This window comes from Helianthus annuus, chromosome 9 (genome assembly GCF_002127325.2).
Source record: "Helianthus annuus cultivar XRQ/B chromosome 9, HanXRQr2.0-SUNRISE, whole genome shotgun sequence".
In the NCBI taxonomy this organism is placed as follows: domain Eukaryota; kingdom Viridiplantae; phylum Streptophyta; class Magnoliopsida; order Asterales; family Asteraceae; genus Helianthus; species Helianthus annuus.
This window is the reverse complement of record NC_035441.2, coordinates 167,552,834-167,576,453: the sequence shown is the minus strand read 5'-3', so window position 1 is coordinate 167,576,453 and position 23,620 is coordinate 167,552,834. Positions and strand designations below refer to the sequence as shown.

General features: G+C 35.9%; 1 protein-coding gene across 1 annotated transcript; it reads left to right on the top strand.

The window, feature by feature from the left end:
- Window positions 1-1,900: 1,900 nt before the first annotated feature.
- LOC110876713 lies at window positions 1,901-22,838 on the top strand. Its single transcript, XM_035977116.1, has 2 exons — window positions 1,901-2,059; window positions 22,425-22,838. Exons 1-2 carry the CDS (start codon window positions 1,901-1,903, stop codon window positions 22,836-22,838), a joined length of 573 nt encoding a protein of 190 aa, XP_035833009.1.
- The last annotated feature ends 782 nt before the right edge of the window (window positions 22,839-23,620 follow it).

Sequence of the window (23,620 nt, the reverse complement as noted above, 5' to 3'; positions counted from 1 at the left end):
TCATGCGGATTGCATTACACTTTGGTAAAAACACTAATGATAAGCCGGGTCTGTGGAGACTTTAAAGACCACTTCTGACTACGTAATTTTGATGCACTAATATACTTGTTGGACAAGGGTAGGGTGACCCTGCGTTCCTTCTGATATGATACATTTTGTAAAACACAGTGATTGTGGTCGGAGGATGACGAAAGCCCAATCATCTTTAAACATGCGACAATACTTATGACTAATAACTAATGAAAAACTCGATCGCTATATTCCCACTAAGCACGCTGTTGATCAGCATATTTGTGCTACAACTATAATGCTACATGCTTACTTGTTACGTTCCTATTTACAAGTTGTGCAATAATTGCGATGATACGTGATTGAATGTTACAACAACTGCGTATATACATATATGTAATATACCTCTGAGGTCCTATTCGTTAAATAAAGACTTGTGTACTCATGTCCTTAACAAGACCTGACCTAACCAACATTCTTCTAGGAAGATGTCGACTCAAGGGAACACCAATATCAGCAACCCTCTGCCAACGACAGAGGCGGAATTTCAAGAACGCCTCTTACAGGTCATCGCACAGTACGAGGCCCTTCGCTCTGAGCGTAGCGGGGGTACCTTGGGAAATAACCCAGCCAACGGCTGTACCTATAAGCAGTTCTTAGGCTGCCAGCCCCTACGTTTCGACGGCACTGGGGGTGCCGTAGCTTTCGTGCGCTGGGTTGAGAAAACGGACACTGTTTTGCGTGCGAGCAAATGCGCCCCAGAGCACTAGGTCACGTACATTTCCGGACTGTTCCAAAATGGGGCTCTGTCATGGTGGAAACTCCAGGTTCAGACGATGGGCGAGACTACTGCGTATGCTTTATCATGGGACGAGCTGAAAGAGCTAATGCATAAAAAGTATTGTTCGAGAACAGAAAGCCAGAAGGTGGAAACTGAGTTCTGGAACTTGAAGATGGAAGGTCCAAAAATAGCTGAGTATGTGGAGAAGTTCCAAGTTCTGTCGCGTATCGTTCCTTACATGGTAGACCCAGAGTTTAAGAAGATTGAGCGTTTCATTTGGGGATTGGCACCCCAAATCATGAGCATGGTGACGACATCGAAGCCTACAACGATCGCTGAAGCCATTAATCTAAGTGTGGCCTTGACTGAAGAGGCAATCAGGATGAACAGATTTTCAACCTCTGAGGAGAAGAAGGAGACTCATGTAGAGTCATCTGGAGATAACAAGAGGAAGTTCGCAAACTTCAAGCAGAGTACTCAGACGAATAGCAACAACAAGGTCAAAAAGAGAAAAGAGTACATGGGTAAACTACCTAAATGCGACAGGTGCCGACGTCATCATACCGGGCGATGTAAAAATGGGAAGTGTGACAGCTGTGGCAAAGTGGGACACAACAGGGAAACGTGTTGGAGTGAGACGAAGCGTGGAAAGAAAGGAAAGGGGAAAGATAAAGGATGTTATACCTGCGGGGATATGAGGCACTTTAGGAAAGATTGCCCAAGAGAGATTAAGCAAAATCAAGGGAAAGATGTCTAACACCGGAGCGAGAAAAGCACGCCAGGAATCCAAGCATGGATATCGGTACGTCCCATACTACTCAATGTTATGCATTTTTATTGCCGAATACTATTGCAAATTCTACGATTCGCACCTCTAGAGTTCGAGAGAATAATTGGTTTAAGCAACGAGTAAGTAGATATTCCAATACCCATTAGAACTAGCTTAGGGGAAGCTAGTGGAAGCCAACACAGTAACTGGAATCGGCAAGACCGAACCCGGGAAGCGTAAGATTACACTTGATCTACTGCCAATGAATTGGGAGACTTCAACAAGGTAGTTGGAGGGATTGGTTGACAAATGGTCAATAAGAGATTGATATCCGCACCATGATGGCGAACGAAGAAGTGATCTTGACTCATGAAGCAGGATACGCCTCTGCAAATTACAAATCGCTTGAAGGCACAAAGAATGTTACGAAAAGGATGGGTTGTTTTATGGCTCATGTCGGGGACGAGGGAGCCGAAGAACTAAAACTCGAAGATGTCCCTGTGAATAAAAGAATATCCTGAAGCCATCCCCGAAAACTTACCAGATTTATCTACTCAGTGACAAGTCGAATTTTGCATCGATTTGATTTCCAGGCGCCGCGCTTGCAGCCAATACACCTTGGCAATTTACACCTTCAGACATGCAAGGATCGACAGTGTAGCTTCAGTAGCTGGTAGAGAAGGAAGATAACAGACCAAGTTTCCCATTTTGGGTAACCCCAGCTCTGCTCATCAAGAAGAAGGATGTGACTTTCAAATGAGCATCAATTACTAGGAGCCGAACGAGCTAACCCACGAGAGTCGGTGACTCTCGCTAAGGATTAACGAATTACTATTTAACTAACTGTGAGGATCCAACTACTATTACATGACTAATTGACGATCGAGTGTCGTTAGCGATGAATTCAGGAAGAAGGTATACCGGGGAAATCGTGGGACGATAACTTGTCTTTAGACGCACACAAGATGGTGTTTCCTACACAATGCACAAAACTGAGCTACACAGAATATGAAACCTTGAGGATCTAGAAAACATATGATTAGGACCCTTGGGAACCCAGGTCCAAACGTGTAAAGGTTGTTACTTAGACACCATATCTATTAACTCAATCGAACACCACTAACCTGACATATATGCCATTTCAGTTAACAGAACAGAAAGTACTTGAAATTCTTTCGTTTAAATTTTCATTTTTGCTTCTAGCCGAGTAGATGTTTGCATCTCTACTCCCCTTAAAGTAGTTGTACCGCTTTGATTTTCTTCGCTGAGAGCGAACACACATTTGCTTCGATATTTGGTCATTACCTCATACTCATTGTGTCATTACTTGAAAACTCACATATTACGCATGCACCTTTTGCTACGCGTGCGGTTTCATTTTGAACGCTTCATTGAAATTCGAATATTATGTTGCTAAATCTAACTACTGGTTTGTGATTCGAATGGCCTACATTATTGTAACGGTTGACTCTTTGCTATCAGGTCAACACACCTTCTCGAAAACTTCTTTTGTTTCAAGATACATTCATGGTTTATTTTTGTAACCATGTTGGGATTCCCTTGTTGATACATACGTTTATTGTCGGGTTACGCTGAAACTAAGTTCAATTGTTTGAACTTATCCATTTCACACGTTTGATTTGAGACGCAATATGATGTATTGGGAGCATCATATTCAAATATTCTTGCAAAAGTTCTTTTACGAGTCGTAGTAGATTCGGTCGGTCTATGACTCCACTAAATCGTTTGATTGACTTCGACACCTTGAGGTGATATTTTCACAAAATTGAAGCTTGTGCTAATTGGATTACTCACTTCATATACGGATTTAAATTATTTATTTGCTCTAAATCTGTCTCGTTTATCACAATTAAAGCAGTCTCAACACAGTTGTGTGTTAAGGCAATGGTACATGGATTCATTTCATAAACACAATGTACCTCCTAACGATTCTTTCATTGTCTATCGTATACCTTGCGGTACTTATTGCTTCCCACCTTCGATCGGAAACAGTGGCTCTTTGATGTTCCGAATTCAACTAAAAACTTTGCAACATTGGGTAAATCAAATCTTCAGGCTTGTTTCGGTTCACTTTCATTTGATTTAAAACACAGTGAACTTGTTCAGTCACCACTATTATTGAATTACGTCATTGCGACACCTTGTGGCGTCATTACAAACTTGTAGCTTGTGCTAATCATAGTCAGTCGTTTCACGCAAAACTACTTATACCTTTGTTTGAACTAAGTCATTTAAACATTCCTGATGCAACTACGAATCAAGACAATGATACACCAGATTCACTTGTATTTCATTCAGTGTATTTTCGCAATTCGAGAATGTCAGCACACAAATTCTTATCATTTACTCATTCGAAAGCTGACAGGTCATTTTCATCTCCAAGTTGTTGATTTTGAGTTCATGTAGCGGATGCTATGGTTTGTGAAAATTTGCATACTATAACCAATCATTTGAGAATCCTATTGGACAAAACTCCTCTTTTGTGAAACCCCTGTTAACTGGATTACACTAGAGTATGCGTCGATACGTCTTGTACCTTCGACGCCAAATGCTAAAAGCACATACCTTTTAATTCGTGATATTATATATATTCTTGGACTCACTTGATGTGAATAGGGTTTGATTCGATTTGGTGATTATCTACCTCGGTACTATTCATATGCATACATACATAATGAAACCCTAAGGAGTTAAGGTAGTACAAATTTCGAGGACGAAATTTTCTTAACGGGGGGAGAATGTGACAACCGTCAATTTTGCATGCATCCGTACAATTAATTAATTTTAATTATGAGCTTAATGACTGTGCTTGATTACAACTGACACTTTAAACTGCTTACTGATTTAGATTACAAACATACATGTGCATTCTTACATACAGTCACTTCAATTATTTCATACAGACTCTTAGTGACAACCTGATGCACAAAGCACAGTTAGTACAGTGAGCGAATAACTCAGACACATGTTGACAATGCCAGCACATAGACAGACACTATTTTTAGGCCAGTATGGGCCAAGGATAAAACACTACACCAGTATGGAGTGTAGGGAAGTGAGGACCATAAGACTATGTCACTAGGTGATAGTTTGAGTGCCGGAAAGTGCCTAAAACGCAATTTAATTACAGAATTCCGCATTTTCAGTAACAATTCAGCTTTTAACACACTCATATTATACAGAGTATTGACTAAATGGTCCTGGACACTTTCCTAAGTGTTGGAATTAATTTCGTTACAAAAAGATGCACAAAAGACGCTTTACGGGACAATTAAACGCTTTAACGAACGATGCGAAACCGAACAACCAGACATTACCCGGGACATGAAAATATTGTTAGAAATATTATTTTATTATTTTAAATTAATCATGGTCACAAAAATCCCCATGCATCATGTAAACATGACTTACACCCACTATACTTGTAAATACCCTTAACCTTCTAACCTACTACCTTCTAATTAACAAAATTTACACTTTACCTCCCCCCCCATAACCGAAAATCTGCCCACATAATTAGAGAATATTTTGTTTAGATCTTGTGTAAGACAAATCTCACTTCCATTGGCCAATAGGATGGGAATGATTACCCTAACCCCTAGTAGTGCACATTTCCAAGGATTCTCCATCATCACAAAGATTGCAACCAATCACCTCCCTTCTCTCTCTTAATTTTCGGTTCATACCCCCCCCCCCCTCTCTCCATAACTGAATTCACCATCACCACACTTCACCATCTCTATTTTCTTCTCCAAAAGCTCTCATTCAAAGGTTGAAGTTCATCCATAGAAGTGTAAGATTGAAGGTGTTCAAGGAAGTTTGATTCAAGCTTTGTCACCAACTTTTCACCATCATCTCATCCTAAGATTACTACCCTAGCCTTGTGCTAGTAGTAAGTCCATTCATACTCTTGTCTCACTTCGATTCTTGTTCGATTGTTGATTGTTCTTCACACACAAAAACTCAAACAGCTTGCTGAGTTGGATTTCCAGCCAACTTCAACAGGCTGTAACGGGATCATTTTAAGTCGAAAAACGGATTTTCTAAAGCCTAAAATGAGTATTTTGGAATAACTAAACAAATGGCACTGGAATCATAATTTTTCGAGACCGTTTACTATTTTTAAAAGGTTATTTTTGGACAGCAGCTCAAGCTGCATTTTATTGCAGAAAAAGTATGACATTTTTGGAGTCACAACTTAAAACCTGAATAAAATCAACTCATGAAATTTTTACAGTAGATGGACACCGTTGTCAGGACGACCCTCCAACTGGAATTTCGTCAAACGGACTTACGGTTGATTTTTAGTGAATATTTTCGTAAACTGCGATCAGAAGGTAGCAAATCTGATTGCAGTCGAGAGAATGATTTTTTATAAAATATGGGTAACGAATTGGACTTTGATATTTTTACACAATAAATTTTGGAACATATGTCATATTCTGTAAAAATTTGAGAATTTTTAGAAAAGGTTAACTATTTTATAAAAATCCTCGAAAACAGACCGGTTTTGAGTAGTAAAGCTGAAATAAAGTAAGTAATGTTTTGTTTGTCGATATGTCGGTTTGATTATTGAAAATGAACTATTGGATATATATAAAAGAAAATGATATGCTAATTTAGCATGGACACCTCTATTTACAAAGGAGACTATGGCGAAATTTTCCGAAAATCCTAACACTTAGTAAATATTTTCTAGACAAGAGCTTACTAGTATATTTTCGACTAAGTTTTTCAAAGATAAAACTCGTCATAATATTTATCACAAGATACGAATTATCGGAGGTTGGTTTCATACATGAACATGGTTAAATATATATTTCCGGCATCCCATCCTTGGGAAGGAAACGCATATATAAGATACTTTAGAAGTATTGATACTAGAATATGGAACAAACAAATATTCCAACACGACATATGATTAAGTTGAAATACTAATTATTTTGACAAATAATTATCACACGAAATAATATAAGAAGCGTAACCCAAAGACATAAATATTAAGACAAGGCGCGATCCGTTCGTCTAATAGACATTAGACCATTGTAGGTAGTCGTGTTTGCTGAGGAGATTTGGGTTACGAGTACCGAAGACGCAATACAGTGAGTTCATGTCCCCCTTTTCTCTTAACTATTTTCAGTTTTATACTTCGGGGGTGAAATACATGTTACAGACATTACAGACATTTACAGACATTACAGACATTTACAGACATTACAGACATTTACAGATTTTTACAGACAATTACAGACACTTTTATACATGGTATGATTAGCTAAGGAATTTACTGTTAGATCACGTGAATGGATAGGCTATTATCGTAAGACCATTAATCCTTGTATAAGGACCGAGAGGCATGAGTGATAGATCTATTGGGTGTTGCGAGCCCCACACATCGGCCAGCGTGTGGCTGCATGTGGTGACTATGTCGTTCCGCCGGAAGGACCGGTATAAAGTACGCGTTACAGGTTTGAGTGCTTCCTAGGCCATATCACTTATTAATGTATTAGCTACACATTAATTGATCTGTTTTTCCTTATTGCTACATACCAAGGACATACATTTATACAGACATATTTTACAGACACACATTAACGATTTATACAGACTCACATACACATGAACTCGCTCAACTTTTGTTGATGTTTTCCAAACTACATGTATTTCAGGAAATTAAGTATGGATCTGGCGGGCGTTGGAATTTCAAGTCATGTTAGGTATAAAGATGCCATCCGTGGTTTTTGGGTTTGGCCGGTGTGTCTTAATCCTGGACGAGACACGTCTTCCAAACTTGGATTACAACTATTATCATTGACGAGTCCTTAGCAAACTTTTACACAATTCATCTGGTTTGTAAAGCTTAAATTTTGAAGTCTACGTTTTAGACAATGTTGTTATGTTTTAAACTCATTTTATGGATGACAAATCTTTGGTATTATCATATAGATTGTTTGATATGGTTGAATGCAATGATAACAAGTAAGTCACCCCATAATCACGCTTCCGCAAAAGTCAGGGTGTGACAAACACAACATGTACCAAACGACTTCCTATAATCCTACCTTTACGATAACGAGTCAAATCATGTTTCTTATACTTAGTTGACTTTCAAGAGTCAACTATCAACCATATTCATCTATCGACTTATCATCATATACTTGTAACATCATAATCAACTATACAGACGACATTATATACATTTTATCATACGCTTGATGTGCGTACCACCTTTTAAGCATAACATACAACTAATTCATACATAAATCTTCTAAACTCGTACATAACCCATCAAAACCTACTACTAATAATCATATATCATTCCAAATGAACATCAAACATATAATCATCATATTTCTCCTAATTCATCCAACAAGAATTCATCATACCCACATAATACAGCAATCTTTCAACAAGACTCGAACATGGGTGGTGATTCTAGTCATCATCTTCACCCTAACTAAGGGGTTTCACCTCTAATCATCAAATTAACACAAACCATACGTAACCCATGTTCTATACGATGATTCTAACCCTTGTACATAATCAATTCCATATTAACTCACGGATTTGAACATAACCCACTTCACACATGATCACAAATCTTAGATTTAAGACATACCTTACGATCCCCTTGTGAAGGTGATCACTAATTCATGTTCGGTTGTGAATTTGAGCCTTGATTTATTCTTCAATTTGAAGCTTTGAAGAACTAGGGTTTTGGGGCTTTGATAGCCCCTGCTCGATCCATCCAGAACACACACGAAGATGTGTGTGTGTGTGTGTGTAATCTTTTTCTTTTAATAACTTAACTTTTATTTATCCCATTTTAACCCCCCTTGAGTTTGCCTCTAAGACACAATTGGCACTACTTATCTCTTTTACTAGCTTTTACCATAAACCTTAACTAGGTAAAATAGCCTAATACTTATTTTGGGATATATTATATAAGAACCTTTTACGAATATAATCATTCGGATTTTTGGGGAGTTACAAGTCTACCCTCCTTAAAGGAGGTTTCGTCCCCGAAACCGTGCTCATTCTTACTCTTACCTTTACTTTGTACCCATTCAGAGTTCATAAGACAATATGAATACATTTCAGATCTTGGCTTATTATCAAATGTAATTGTACACATTGCCCCTACCTACTTAAATTAAGCCACATAAAAAGGTCGGAACTTATCCAGAGCTCTTATTAGTGTCTTTTACTTTATAATACTAGCTCTTAGCACATATCATCACTAGCGTTTCATTCATCGAATTTATTCCAAATGTATACAATTATTAATCGTACAAACCTAAGTCTGCGGCTTGTATCTAACTTCCTATATAAGCGTATTACATTCATATATTTGCTAATCGAAATAAATCGATTTATTTTATACTACTCATACATCATATGCTATCTTTCATTTTGTTCACTATGAACCATCCTAAACATTCCATTACTATCATTACTTCTGACTACCTTTAAGCTCTTAGGAGGGGCCGATATATTATCGTACACATGCTATAATCACTCAAAGACTTATTATTATAACCAAAATCACCCTTCTTTTATCCGTACTTATCATGAAGACTAAGCATTATTTCCGTGGTCACTATTGTTAATTATGCCATGCGTATCTTTTCTACAAGGTCTTGTCAAATGAACATGGCCAACACGCCGAGCATCAAGGTTAGCATTTCTTAATGATACTCGCCGTCTCGTATATTCTATCAGAATTTCCACAGTTACGACCATTCAAGTTCAGTACCACCAGTTCACATAGAAGCATTATTCAATATGTAAGTTTCTATTTAACATCCACAAGTTAAACCATTTACTAACCTTGGTGATTTGGCACAAACCAACGTGTAACAACCCGAGTTGACTCGCTCCCTCATGAATCCGTATCTTAACAGGGTTGATCTTGTCCATCTGGTATCATGAGCATTCATTCATGAGCATTCTTTCACCGTCCTCGGTAAATTTATTGCATCATGATTACTGCCAATCTCATTATAAAATTAGGGGTTTACACACTTCATTCGATTTCATTCAGACATGATGTTTATCACATCACCTCATTTATATATTAATACTTTCTCAATTCCTTCTTAAAACATTAGTGTGTTAGACCTATTCATAACGGGTCAATACATGGCCATTTCTTAATATATCATCCTTATTATTTGACCCCTTCTTGATGGGTAAATGCATAACCATTATTTTGTAATTCTTTAACTCATTTGGTGTATTACACTACACTTTTCCTCTCTTCTCTAGCACTCCCACGGTTTGAAATTAAATTACTTCTCAGCTTCTGCAGTTTGACTTTTCAAGGTCAAACTGCCACTTATTTCTTATTATATATATATATATATATACATATACATACGTATCGAAGTACATGTTTGTACTCCACTTCTATTCAGACATGCTTACGATCTCATCGCTTCACTGTTCCAGTGTTTTCTTGCAAACACTTGCCCTTCCCGTTTTAAAAGTTAGTCATAATACTTATTTCGCTTACAATACCAACATTTTAGTTCCATTCGCTCATATACTTTCATTTCCTTTACACATTCGATTACCCAATTAAAGGGGTAATGGCATATACTCTCATAATGAGATTCAAGCATACCACTTACGACCCGGTCATATCGGGTTAATTGCTTTCAACATAAATCTTTTGTTATATCCGTATAATGGATTGAACTTCATACATTCTTTATTGCATTCACGACCACCCGTTCTAAACGGATGGTACCTTATCCTTACTCGACTTGTTCAACTTGAACCGGTCGACTTGCATAGCTTATTATAGCATTCGCTATCATAACCAAATCCGCAAGGGATTTGCATCATTCGTATCTTTCATTCCTTGAATCCGTCTCGCGAATTCAAACTTTGCATTCATATCTTGTTGATCCGTACTTTCTTATGGATTCAACATTCTTCATTCTTATCACTTATACTTCTTATTCTTACGTAGTATCCTCAATTTTTCCGAGAGTCTTATTACCCATTTCACCCGCACGCCCACCTGCTACCCAGTTCTACCGGACATACCTGCGATAATTACCACAGTCTCACAAACGTCATATGCTTCTTGCGTACTGGCCAGGTGCACAATCCACACACTAGTTTTGTGCCTTCGTTTAATCATCGCCTTATGTCTGAGAAATGGATTTCAGTTTCGTGCATATTTCCAAAACTTCCCCAAGACCACATCATTGTCTTTTGTTTAATAATTACCCTCCAAAGGAGATCTCTTCCTTTTTCTTTTAACATTGGTACCCATACATATTAGCAGCGTGTACCTGGGGTTAATTTCTATTTGCATCTTTGCCTGCCTTAGCATTCATCCTATTCTGCATCCACGGACCATCCTCTTTAATCACTTATGCTTACCTTGCACATACAAAACCGTTAGTTTCTTTATTCACATGCATAAATACATACTTACATTCGTTTCTGCCCTTGCATCTTGATCGAGTCCTAGATTGTACGAGTTCCTTGTCACACGAGCACACAGGTTTGAGTTCAAGTACTACCTTCTCATACTTGATTTCTCTCAAACCAGGGCTCTGATACCAACTTGTAACACCCTAGTTCGTATTTAACTAAAGTCGCAGCGGAAATTCGTACCATAAAAATTTCTTTCATTACAAACACCTCGACGCACTTAAAATTTGTAACACCCCAAAAACGGGTTTTGTAATCAAACCACGTTAATATTAATGACTTGGTAAAATACCGTTAGTGGTAAAATTTAACCCGGTGAATATTAGGACTTAAATAAATAATCCTAATATTAACTAAAAGGTGAATAAAAGCTTTTAAGGAAACAAAATGGATAAAAGGCCCGAGTTAACGGGACCTAAAATAAACTTAGTCATAAATATTCCCGAACCCGCTAAGTTAACTAGAAATGTAAAACCTAGTTAATAAGTGGGAATATTATTGAAAGTAATTTAGGTTGTAACCTAATTAATAACTAACCAAACACGAGGGACCAAAACCGGGTAACTTGAAAATGAAATATAAACTTAAAAATAAAACACAAACACACACACAAGAGTATGTGTGCGTGTGTGAGGATCGAACAGGGAGAGCTTTAGGGAGCTCAAACCCTAACTTCAACAAATCCATCAAATTGAAGGTCAAATCTGGTCCAAATCGGATGCATGAACACATATTAATGATCACCAAGTCGTGGGGATCACAAGGTATGTTGAATCTTATGATTTAGTGATACTTTGAAATTATGATGAACAATCATAATCAAAATTCTGGAATGAATGTTGAATCTATGAGTGTTATTGTGATGAAATCCATGTTTAGGAACAACCCTAGTTAATAATTTGATAAACTAGTGTTGAAAAATAGAAATTTGATGATTACCCATATGTGTGCTAAGTGGGTTTTATGACAAGAAGATGAACACTTGAATTAGAGTGTTAAATTGATGAATATTGATGTTATGATACTAGTACTAAGTGTAGTTCATGAACACTAGACATGAAAGTTTGAATTTTGATGTTAATCTTGGTAAAAATAACTAATTGTGAACTAGTTAGCAAATGTGTAGAAGTATGCCTATTAGGTGTTTGATAAAATGCCTAAATGAGAAGTAAAGTGTTGAAATTCAATTAAAACGTGTAATTGGCAAGTTTGACTAATTACATGAGACATGGGATAAAACGGGTTCCAATCATAATGTTGATTTGCCTTGATCGTGCATATTATATGATTAAAGGTAGTTGACTTTAGAAAGTCAAACTAACTAGTGATGAAGTCGAATAATAGTTTCGACAAAGAAAATAAGTAAGGTGGAATAGTCGTGATTGTTAATGACTAATCTAACCACCTTGTAAATGTTGAAAATAATTTGACGCTCAACGAGCTAGGTGAAAGGCTTGGGGAAGGAAGCGGGTCAAACGAATCAAGAATGAAGGAAAAAGCATAACTCGGATGCAAGGTAAGTATAGCTTACACTAGTCTTATATGTTAGAATATTCTCTTATCGTATTAGTTACGAATAAGATAAATACATAATTTAAGTACGATGTTCCGACGTGTAAACGTACGGAACAAGGTAGTCGAGCATGACAAGAAACCGTGTTGATGGTTTTAAAGAAATTAAAACGGTAAATTGGTCATGCGTTGACCATAACTATTTGTTTTGAAAGTCACTGTAAGGCGTAAGCCATGATAGGCTAAAAAGCGTTAAGAAAACGATTAATACGTGAAATGACCACACGGTGTAAACCGAAGCGAGTCATATAGATGAGATGGTAATAAATATCATCTCGCCAACATAATCGGTCACTTAGACCAAATGGGTCAAAAGGTGAAAAAATATCACCCTTTGACAATAACGACTAATGATTATTGTCGAGCTATATTATTTCAGGTGTAAATGTCAAATGGGTATTAGCAACGCTATGAATTAGCGGTTATAAAAGCAAGGTATTAAAAACGGGTCAATAGATTGATCTGCGCCAGGTATGTGAAATAGGGTAACACTCATTTAGAACATGTGGTTCAAGAGTGTTAAAAGAGGTCAAAGTGGACATTTGGTTACTTGATAAGTAAACCAAATGTTTTAAGTAATGAACATAGCGTTTGGAAAGCTTAATGACTTTTCAAACAAAATCATAGGTTAAAAGAGGGATTATGGGTCAAATATACTTTCAAAAGTCCTTCATTGTTAATAAAAGACTAAAATGGACCAAAACGCCCTTGGAGGCTAAATTGAACAAACAACCTTTAAAAGTTGTTTGGAAATGATTATTACGATTAAATAAATACATAGGACAAGTATAGAAGTTGAAAGTTGTATCACGTTAGTCAAACGGCTCTATTTGAGTCCTTGCCGTAAAATAATGAGTTGAGGGGTAAAACTCGGTTTGCATAGATTACCTTAGTAAACCCACCATAAATATAGTTGTGGTGGAAGATCATTTGCCAAATATTGCGAAATTAAGAAGCTAGAAATAAATAATTATGAATTATCCGGAGAAGTGCTTAAATACCCTTAACGGGTCAAAATAAGCATTTGAGTACAAACGGGTTTAAGAATATACATGAACTCGTGAATTGAACCTAATAAGATAGACAACATTGAAATTACAAGATTTATGTGACATAGGAATCAAACAAATACGTTTGTTTGGTAAAACCGCGAATGGGTCAAAATTTGGTAAAAAGGGTAATAATTCGAAGACTTAAAAGTCTTAAATTTTGTTAAGCGGGACGTCGAATTTTAACTCCATGTGATGGAGAATCAAATTACAATCACGTAGGAAGAAACGGTAGGTTAAACGGACAAGCGGTTTGAAAGATACGAAAGATTTCGTGTCAATTACGGCAAAAAGGAAACTGGGCTGTTACAGAGTCCACCGTAACTTACGGTGCCACCGTAAGTTACGGTGGAGATGAAAATGATACGGTGGGTTTCTACTGTTGTACGGTAGAAACAGATTAAACCAGAGGCCACCGTAACTTACGGTGGAACCGTAAGTTACGGTGGAGGCCAGAATTGAAAAAAAAAAGATTTTTGTTTTGGTGATCGTTTGTTTATCGAACTCGTTTAGACACGTTTTAAACCTCGTATAACTAAAGCATTTCATGTTTATGAAATGTAGGTACACCACGGATGCCGGAAGACGATCAAGCTCAACGAAGAACCGAACACGATACAGTTACATGCTTTCGCACATTGCCACGTCGTAAATTTTAAACAACGAACCCAATTACGTTATGTTGGATAACTTATGATTTGTAGAAGTTTTAATAAACCCGCATTTTGTACAGTATGTGTGGTCTTAACTACACATCTAATTGTGGTATTTTCTTATAAAATTGTAATTTAGTAACTAGGGTGTTACAAAATTCATTCTTAAGGTAAATTCTTTTACAATAAATACATTTATTATACTCATTTACAATAAGAAAACATAATCTAGCTTCACTCAGTTACGTACTCGACACTTCCGTACAATTTATCTTGTGACTCGATCTTTGGTCGCTCCCTTTACATAAGATAATCTGGCTCGAACAACCTGCACTCACCAAACACATACAAGACATTAAGATGTTATCAATATAAACGAAACTTAGCCTTGGGTTATTTATGTTCCATTATTCCTTTGCATTAACGTTCCTTCTGAGTACTTCACTTCTGGTGATTCTTCGATACTGTACCTACATTACCCTTAAACCTCCAGGTACACGAATAATGACATAAAAACTTAATCATATTGAATGACTTACATACATACCTAAACTTCATACATACTATCTCCATACATACATATGTACACACATGCATAAGTACCTATTTGCATACATACTCACACACATACATGCCAACCTACATGCATACCTACATATAAATACATCTACATCATTATATTCGTATCAACATATACACATACCTACACCATTATGTACGCCCATGACATTATACATATATATATGTACTTCCCTACTTGCAACAAACCAAACTCATACAAAACCTATTCTCATACATACCATCATATATCCAAGTACTTGCTCACATACTTATAAATATACATACATACCTATCCACACATGGGCATACACTTAAGTATATAAAAACGTAAGTTAAATTAGTCATACACAACTTAAAACGCGTTTAAACAAGTTCCCAAGACAAAACGGAGCAAAAGAACAACTTTTGCCAAACAGACACATGCTCGCGTAGCGCTAGCACATGCTCGCGCTACGCTAGCACCTGTTTTCGACAGAATGTTGTTTGCTGGTGCTGCAGATTCCCAGCTCAACCCGATTTCACGGAAACGGCCATAACTTCTTCATTATTAGTCCGTTTTTACCGATTCTTTTTCCTACGCATCTGTAATTTAATTCTCCATCTTATGGAGTTAAAATCCGACATCCGGATTATCAAAATCCCAAACTTTTAAGTCTTCGGCTTACTACCCGTTTTACCAAGAATTGACCCGTTCATAATTTTTATCACACCAACATGTTTATTTGAGCTATAAACTAATGACATTCATTATTTTAATATCTCCTATCATATAAAACTCAAATCACAGGTTCCTTACGTGATAAAGTCCCGTTTACGCTTAAATGCTTATTTTGACCCGTTAAGGGTATTTACGTATTTCAATGCATTTGACTCTCAAAAACATACTTTTTACTTCCATACTTATCCTAATCATTCACTTGATCATTTATCTTATTTCTAAACATCTTTTAAAGGTTGTTTGCCCAAAATACCCACCAAGGGCATTTTAGTCAACTTTAGCCCCACATTTACAACGAAGGATTTCAGCACATAATTAATTAACCTCAAGCATCACGTTTAATTAGTTAAAACACTATATTACTTAACAACTAAGAAGCGATTACAGGAATCACTTACCTTACGCGTCCATGTTCGTATCCGTTTCCTCGCCTCTATTTGACCCGTTAGCCTCTCATGCTCGAGTCCGTCTCGACATGGTCCCTACACTTCCATGTCATCGAAACCACGTTCTTGTTAGCATACCCATTTGTACATGTTATCAACCATACCAATCGCATAACCCACACCTAACTTCCCTTAGTCATTTCTAACAAGCATACTACATAAAATCAACTTCATATCCTTTCCAACTTATGTAATTCATCATGAAATCAAAATAACGCATATTAAAACAACATGTACCAAACGACTTCCTATAATCCTACCTTTACAATAACGAGTCAAATCATGTTTCTTATACTTAGTTGACTTTCAAGAGTCAACTATCAACCATATTCATCTATCGACTTATCATCATATACTTGTAACATCATAATCAACTATACAGACGACACTATATACATTTTATCATACGCTTGATGTGCGTACCACCTTTTAAGCATAACATACAACTAATTCATACATAAATCTTCTAAACTCGTACATAACCCATCAAAACCTACTACTAATAATCATATATCATTCCAAATGAACATCAAACATATAATCATCATATTTCTCCTAATTCATCCAACAAGAATTCATCATACCCACATAATACAACAATCTTTCAACAAGACTCGAACATGGGTGGTGATTCTAGTCATCATCTTCACCCTAACTAAGGGGTTTCACCTCTAATCATCAAATTAACACAAACCATACGTAACCCATGTTCTATACGATGATTCTAACCCTTGTACATAATCAATTCCATATTAACTCACGGATTTGAACATAACCCACTTCACACATGATCACAAATCTTAGATTTAAGACATACCTTACGATCCCCTTGTGAAGGTGATCACTAATTCATGTTCGGTTGTGAATTTGAGCCTTGATTTATTCTTCAATTTGAAGCTTTGAAGAACTAGGGTTTTGGGGCTTTGATAGCCCCTGCTCGATCCATCCAGAACACACACGAAGATGTGTGTGTGTGTGTAATCTTTTTCTTTTAATAACTTAACTTTTATTTATCCCATTTTAACCCCCTTGAGTTTGCCTCTAAGACACAATTGGCACTACTTATCTCTTTTACTAGCTTTTACCATAAACCTTAACTAGGTAAAATAGCCTAATACTTATTTTGGGATATATTATATAAGAACCTTTTACGAATATAATCAATCGGATTTTTGGGGTGTTACACATTATATACCACACCTTGATAGATGTGGGGACTGAAAGTGTCAAGATTGGAAGAGTGCAGATGAAGACTTAGTAGATGAGGCGACACTTACTCTTAGTGCCGCCAGGAAGGTGTGAAGATTGTATGTTCCAGATGAAGACTCAGTTGACCAAGCGTCAGTCACTAGCGACATGTATTTGATCACTGTTTAGTGTTCCGGTTATCCCGGTGATATCTGAGTGTTACCGGTGCACATCGCAGTGACATCTCAATGTTGTCGGTGCATCTACAATTGCATATCAAATCTGACAAAGATGGTGTTCGGCAACACTCAACGAAGACTAACATAGTGTCACTGGCGTCCATGATTGCTCAAGTGTCACAAAAGTCAAAGTTGATCGAGCCGTTCTCAACGCATAAGTTAAGAAAAGAAAATTGAGTGAAGGTTCATCGTGAAGGTCGGAGATACGAGGGAACGTGACTTGTAGTTGAAGAAATATATTTTGTTTATACAAAAATATATGTAACATTTTTGACATATAGTTTTCTTGTTTAAAGTAATAGTTTTAGTGATTTATTTCTTTAGGGGCTTAAAGTGTAATTAGCCTAATCTTAATTAAGCTATAAATAGAAAGTGCGATTAGGGTTTTATATAACACACATTAAGATAAAACTGAGGGTTTTATTGTAAACATCTTTTGTAAATTATCTTTTGGGTTTTAAAGATTAAACAAGTGTGTTCATAATTTTTTATCTCGTTCTTCGTATTTTCCGGTCTAAACATCAAATCGATTGATGTTTTAGACCTAGACATTCTCATAAAACATCATTAGAATTAGAGATCCGGGTTTGGCACTTACAAAAGGCAAATATACACAAATCTATATAGATACTTATGTCTTAGATATGATTTGAACACATAACTATTGGTTTGTAGGACACCCTTGCAATCGTTTGGCCAAAGATGTATTGGTTATATAATATTTTTGAGTATCCATGTTTCAGTTTTAATAGTTGTAGAAACTCAATTTGATGAACGAACCTTGTAGCTTAATTTATCATTTTCTAAATTGTTAGCTTGATTTTGAACCTCTAAGACCATCCAACTTTCCTTGGATTCAACCTTTCAAAGCCTTAAAATTGGAGGCTGACTAACAAAATGTCCTTTGGTTTGAAGGTCGATAATTAACACTCTAAATAGTGGATCTTCTCCGACATCGTGTCGCCTTGATTGGATCAAAGTAGGTAAGAAGAAATGTCCTGCAAGCAACCTTCCCCATACTTTCCTGATATATATACTAACATATATCCCAACCAGTGAGGTCCCCTCACATGTATATTGTGTGTGCATATATATATATATATATTAATGACCAGTAAAAGATAGATCATCTGGGTAAATCCAATAGCAAAATGTCATCCACACTCGCAAACACAGACAACGCTGGTGACCCGGCCTGCCACCATTACAGAAGAAACCCACCGTCCAAAGGTCCACTATAGAAAAATCCCTTACCCAACCCCAAAGCATTTTTGGTCAAAGTGAGACTCAAACCCATAACCTTCACTTTGAAAGGTCATAGAGCTGTCAAAAGTTCGATACTCAATTATATGATGTATATATACAAATAACCTTGTCTCTCTTATTAATTAATATATGTTGAACATATCTCCCTACCTCCCATATTTATGTCATAGATTTTTTTTGGATTCTTACACCATATGAGGCATAGACTGACTTGGCCCTTGGGTGTCAACAATGACTTCCTACGGTGCTTATGAAACATACTAGTGATTAAGTAATATACTTCAACAATGATATATCATTTAACCAGTGTATCATCTCCAGCATCATTCTACGGCCCAGCCACAAAGCGCGGGTTCCATACCAGTTTTAATTACTGATAAAAAACAATGACTAATCTTTTTTTTTTCACCTAACAACAATGTATCATGAATATCTGTCTCAATCTTGATATTCCAATCATAATGAGACACATAGTCTCAATAGATTAACGTGTCACCATTTATACTGTCTTGCTACAGATTGAATTTTCAATAAATCCGTCACTTGTATTAAATAAATATAAGATAAAACTATAAAGATGATCTTTATGGCTTATCTAAGGTTATATATTTGATCCTCAATTATTCAAAATTACAAATATCACAACTAATTTTAAACACTATGGGGGTCGGTATGTATCTACCGATCCCCTGCCTCTCGTTTTCTCTTCTCTTCATAAACTTTTCTCCTTATCGGTGACCACACCCCGCTTCTCCCGAGCCAATTAATACCACTTTGTATTGTCCGACACCGTCCAACTTTTAATGTAATCAAGTTGAAGCAACGAATCTTGCATCGAGCGAGACAAAACTTTTGAAGGTGTCACCTTTAAAAGCTAAAGGTCACGTGCCTGTAATAAATTATAGTTAGATAGTTGTGTGCATGTAAAAATATGATATTTTAATACGAATAAGTGAATGTGATTTGTATGTATGTATGTATGTATGTATGTATGTATGTATGTATGTATGTATGTATGTATGTATGTATGTATGTATGTATGTATGTATGTATGTATGTATGTATGTATGTATGTATGTATGTATGTATGTATGTATGTATGTATGTATGTATGTATGTATGTATGTATGTATGTATGTATGTATGTATGTATGTATGTATGTAGATTAGATAGTTGTGTGCATGTAAAAGTATGATATTTGAATACAAATAAGCGAATGTGACTTGTATGTATGCATGTATGCATGCATTCATGCATGCATGCATGTATGCATGCATGTATGTATGTATGTATGTATGTATGTATGTATGTATGTATGTATGTATGTATGTATGTATGTATGTATGTATGTATGTATGTATGTATGTATGTATGTATGTATGTATGTATGTATGTATGTATGTATGTATGTATGTATGTATGTATGTATGTATGTATGTATGTATGTATGTATGTATGTATGTATGTATGTATGTATGTACGTAGATATCGAACTGTAGCTTGTGTAAGTAGTGTGAATTTGTATGTGCGCACATATGAATGGGACACGTATGAATGTACTTAGATATTTGAAAGTGTATACGCGTGTTGTAATCTAATGATTGTAGACCACTGGTATACGTTTATGAGAAGATGTGGGTTTTCAATCTGTTTGAGATTCCGTATTCCTAACCAAGTTACTATTGAGAATGAAATGAAGTGCAGGTTTGAGAACGCCGGACTCTCGATGAATTTATGTTGGACTCGGGTGAATAAAATTGATAGGATGTTTCAATGGAATATCTTACGTAGTTAGAATGTGATATGGCCTTTTAAGTATATGTATTAAATTATGTATGATGTCACCATTTACTAATGCGTCGGTTATATATGGTGACCGCAGGTTACAAGGACATCGTTATCATCATGAAGAACAAGCGGGTGAAGATCGAGATAAAGAGCATGGATTGTACGGAAGGGTAGTCACGTAGATTGTATTTGCATGTTATTCTTGATACGTTCATTAAGGATGAATGATGTCTTTCTCTAAAAAGAGTCGTTTTAAATGCTATTCAATAATGTTAGAGCATTGATGTGAAATAAATTTTATGGTTTGTATTTCCGTTACGTATTTATGATCAAACCGTGTTAGGGTATTAGAGGAACGCATTTGTTTAGCCGGCGTGAGGTCGGGGAATTTTGCAATTTAGCCTAATTTGGGTATGGTCTCACGCACGACCTGAGTATGGTCGACTCATGATTTAAGACTATACCCCTTCAGGTTCCATACCAGTTAATTACTAATAAAAAAACAATGACTGATCCTTTTTTTCTCACCTAACAATATTGTATCATGAATATCTCTCTCAATCTTGATATTCCAATCAAAATAAGACACATAGCCTCAATAGATTAATTTGTCACCCTTTATACTGTCTTGCTACTGATTGAATTTTTAATAAATCTGTCACATATAATAAATAAATATCTATATATATTCTAAAGTTTAGTTATATGTTCTATTTTAAAACCAAAATTTATGGTTGTTTTAAATGAGATCATTTACATATATCCCCCTCCTAAGATCATTTATTACATATATACCCAACCCATAAAATCAATTACATATTTTCCCCTTTTAAACCATACATATTACATATTTACGCATTTTATTAAAATCACTCCTATTGAATTACTATTTTACCCTTAATGAACTTATTAAATGATTATTACATTTTTCCCCTTTCTAATACCATTACTTACATGTTTTATGATTTAATGTGTAATATAATTGTTTACAAATAAGGTATTAACCTAATGATATGAATTCATTTTTTTATAAGCCCTGCCTATTTTTTTATAAGCTTCTGCCTCTGTTATGTGAAAATTGAAAGTTTTGCTTATATATAATACGTCATACTCTTAAGCATTATTTTTTTTTAAAGAAAACAGGCATGCGACCATGGTTTAAAAATTTACTTTTGCTGTAAAACAGTTTTTTCAATATTATTTTGAATGTTTAAAACATGACAATTAGATTTCTGAAATAGCATTACACAAAAAAAATGGAAATTTAGCTCCTGCTTCAAAACAATTAAAATGTTGATGATCGAACTAAGATTTAGGCTAAAGAAAAATTGTTTACGACTTGAAAAAAACAAACGTATATTGTATAACAATATGTTTTTTTATATAAGATATTTTAGATAATCAATATATTAACGTAAATTGTTAGTGTAGTTAACTAAAGTTTAAATGTATAATGGGTCGGTTGTAAAAAATATGTAAACTTAAACTTAACCAGTAACTAGATATGTAAAAAGGTCACTTGTTTTATAAAATGGGTATGACCGTTTTTTTTTCAAAGAAATATTTTAAAGATTTTATCACAACATATAGAGTATTGACTAGATTGATTTTGAAGTTAAGAGATAAGAAATTAAGAAAAAGGGTAAAAGGGTAATTTCATAAAGAAAGGGGGAAATATGTAATTGATTTTAAAAATTGGACAAATATGTAATAAGGGCTTTTAATAAGGGGATATATGTAAAAATTCATTTTAAATGCACCAGCCTATAAGAATCCTATTAATTTCATTTAATTTAGTTAATAATCACAAGTTATATTACTTTAATCATTTGGGTCAAAAACAATTCCAGTTTAATAATCACAAGTTACATTACTTTAATCATTTGTGTCAAAAATAATTCCACAAACCCTAGATCATCTGTAATAACAATAAGAAGAAAGCTCCGGCCGCACACAAATCTCCGGTATTCGACTGCGATTGCTTCGATTATTACACGAACTACTGGTTCCGGTGGGACACGTCTGTTAACCGAGAGCTAATTCATCAAGTAATTGAAGCTATTGAAGAAAACTTTACCAGTAGTGAACAGGTTAACTGTCGCGGCCGTAAACCTAACCAGAAGAAAGAGAAGGCGAGTCATCGGAGGTTCGCCGGAAAAGCTTTAAATCCTTCGCCAGAGGTTTCGGTTTCACCTTCGTACAACATCTCATTAGTTGAAGAATGTGCAAAGGAAGAACATGAGGTAGTGGAGGAGTCGCCGGAGACGGATGCAACGACGAGAAGAGGACTTCCGGAAGTGAAAGGGTTGTTTAACTGGCGTTTGTAGGGACTTTGGAGTCCGTGATACTCATCCTTCGCCTCTCAATATATGCTCTCCAATCCATAATTAACTTCTCCCTAATTGAAGATCTTCATCGATTAGGCACACAACTCTCAGACATATATCTTCGATTGATCTCCTGCACAGGCTCGCCATCAGGCTCTCCATCAGTCGGCAACTCAATTGGAATCGTAATTAACTTCTCCCCAATTGAAGATCTTCATAGATTTGGCACACAATTCTTAGACATATATCTTCGATTGATCTCCTGCACAGGCTCTCCATCAGGCTCTCTATCAGTCGGCAACTTCAGTTGGAATCAAAATGGGTCATTTACTTGCTCCTTTAATTACACATCATCCTCCGACTCTCCAGCAACCTTTAAGTGCAATATATATATTTCTAAGATGAAGATAATGTATGGTAATGAAGATTTGGAGCAGCAAGAGGTAAAAACAGCCCGAATTTTTCCTTTTATAAGTTCGATTCGTGAGTGTTAGTGTGTGTGTTTATATTGATTAGGGTTTCATCAAATGCAATGTGAGGGTTTCCAATCGGTGTTTATACAAATAATATTGAACCCAATTTTTATGTATGTGTATGCAGTGTGTAGTATGGGGTCTTGCTTACCTCATTCAAGGAATAACAATGAAAGACAGGGGTCATTGATTTCGAAAAACTCCGCCTCTTTGTTCGCCTTCTTCCTAATTTTAAGTTACAGTGAGTCAATTTCCTTTTTCTGATTCTAATCGATTAAGAACTATACGTGATTAACCAACGGATTGTGG

What these genes read in the sequence shown, in the direction of transcription:
- LOC110876713 (XM_035977116.1), top strand. Translation starts at nt 1,901, where the DNA reads ATGGCGAACGAAGAAGTGATCTTGACTCATGAAGCAGGATACGCCTCT. An exon ending in TAAAACTCGAAGATGTCCCT is followed by an intron (nt 2,060 to 22,424) that starts GTGAATAAAAGA and finishes CACAAACCCTAG; the next exon opens with ATCATCTGTAATAACAATAA.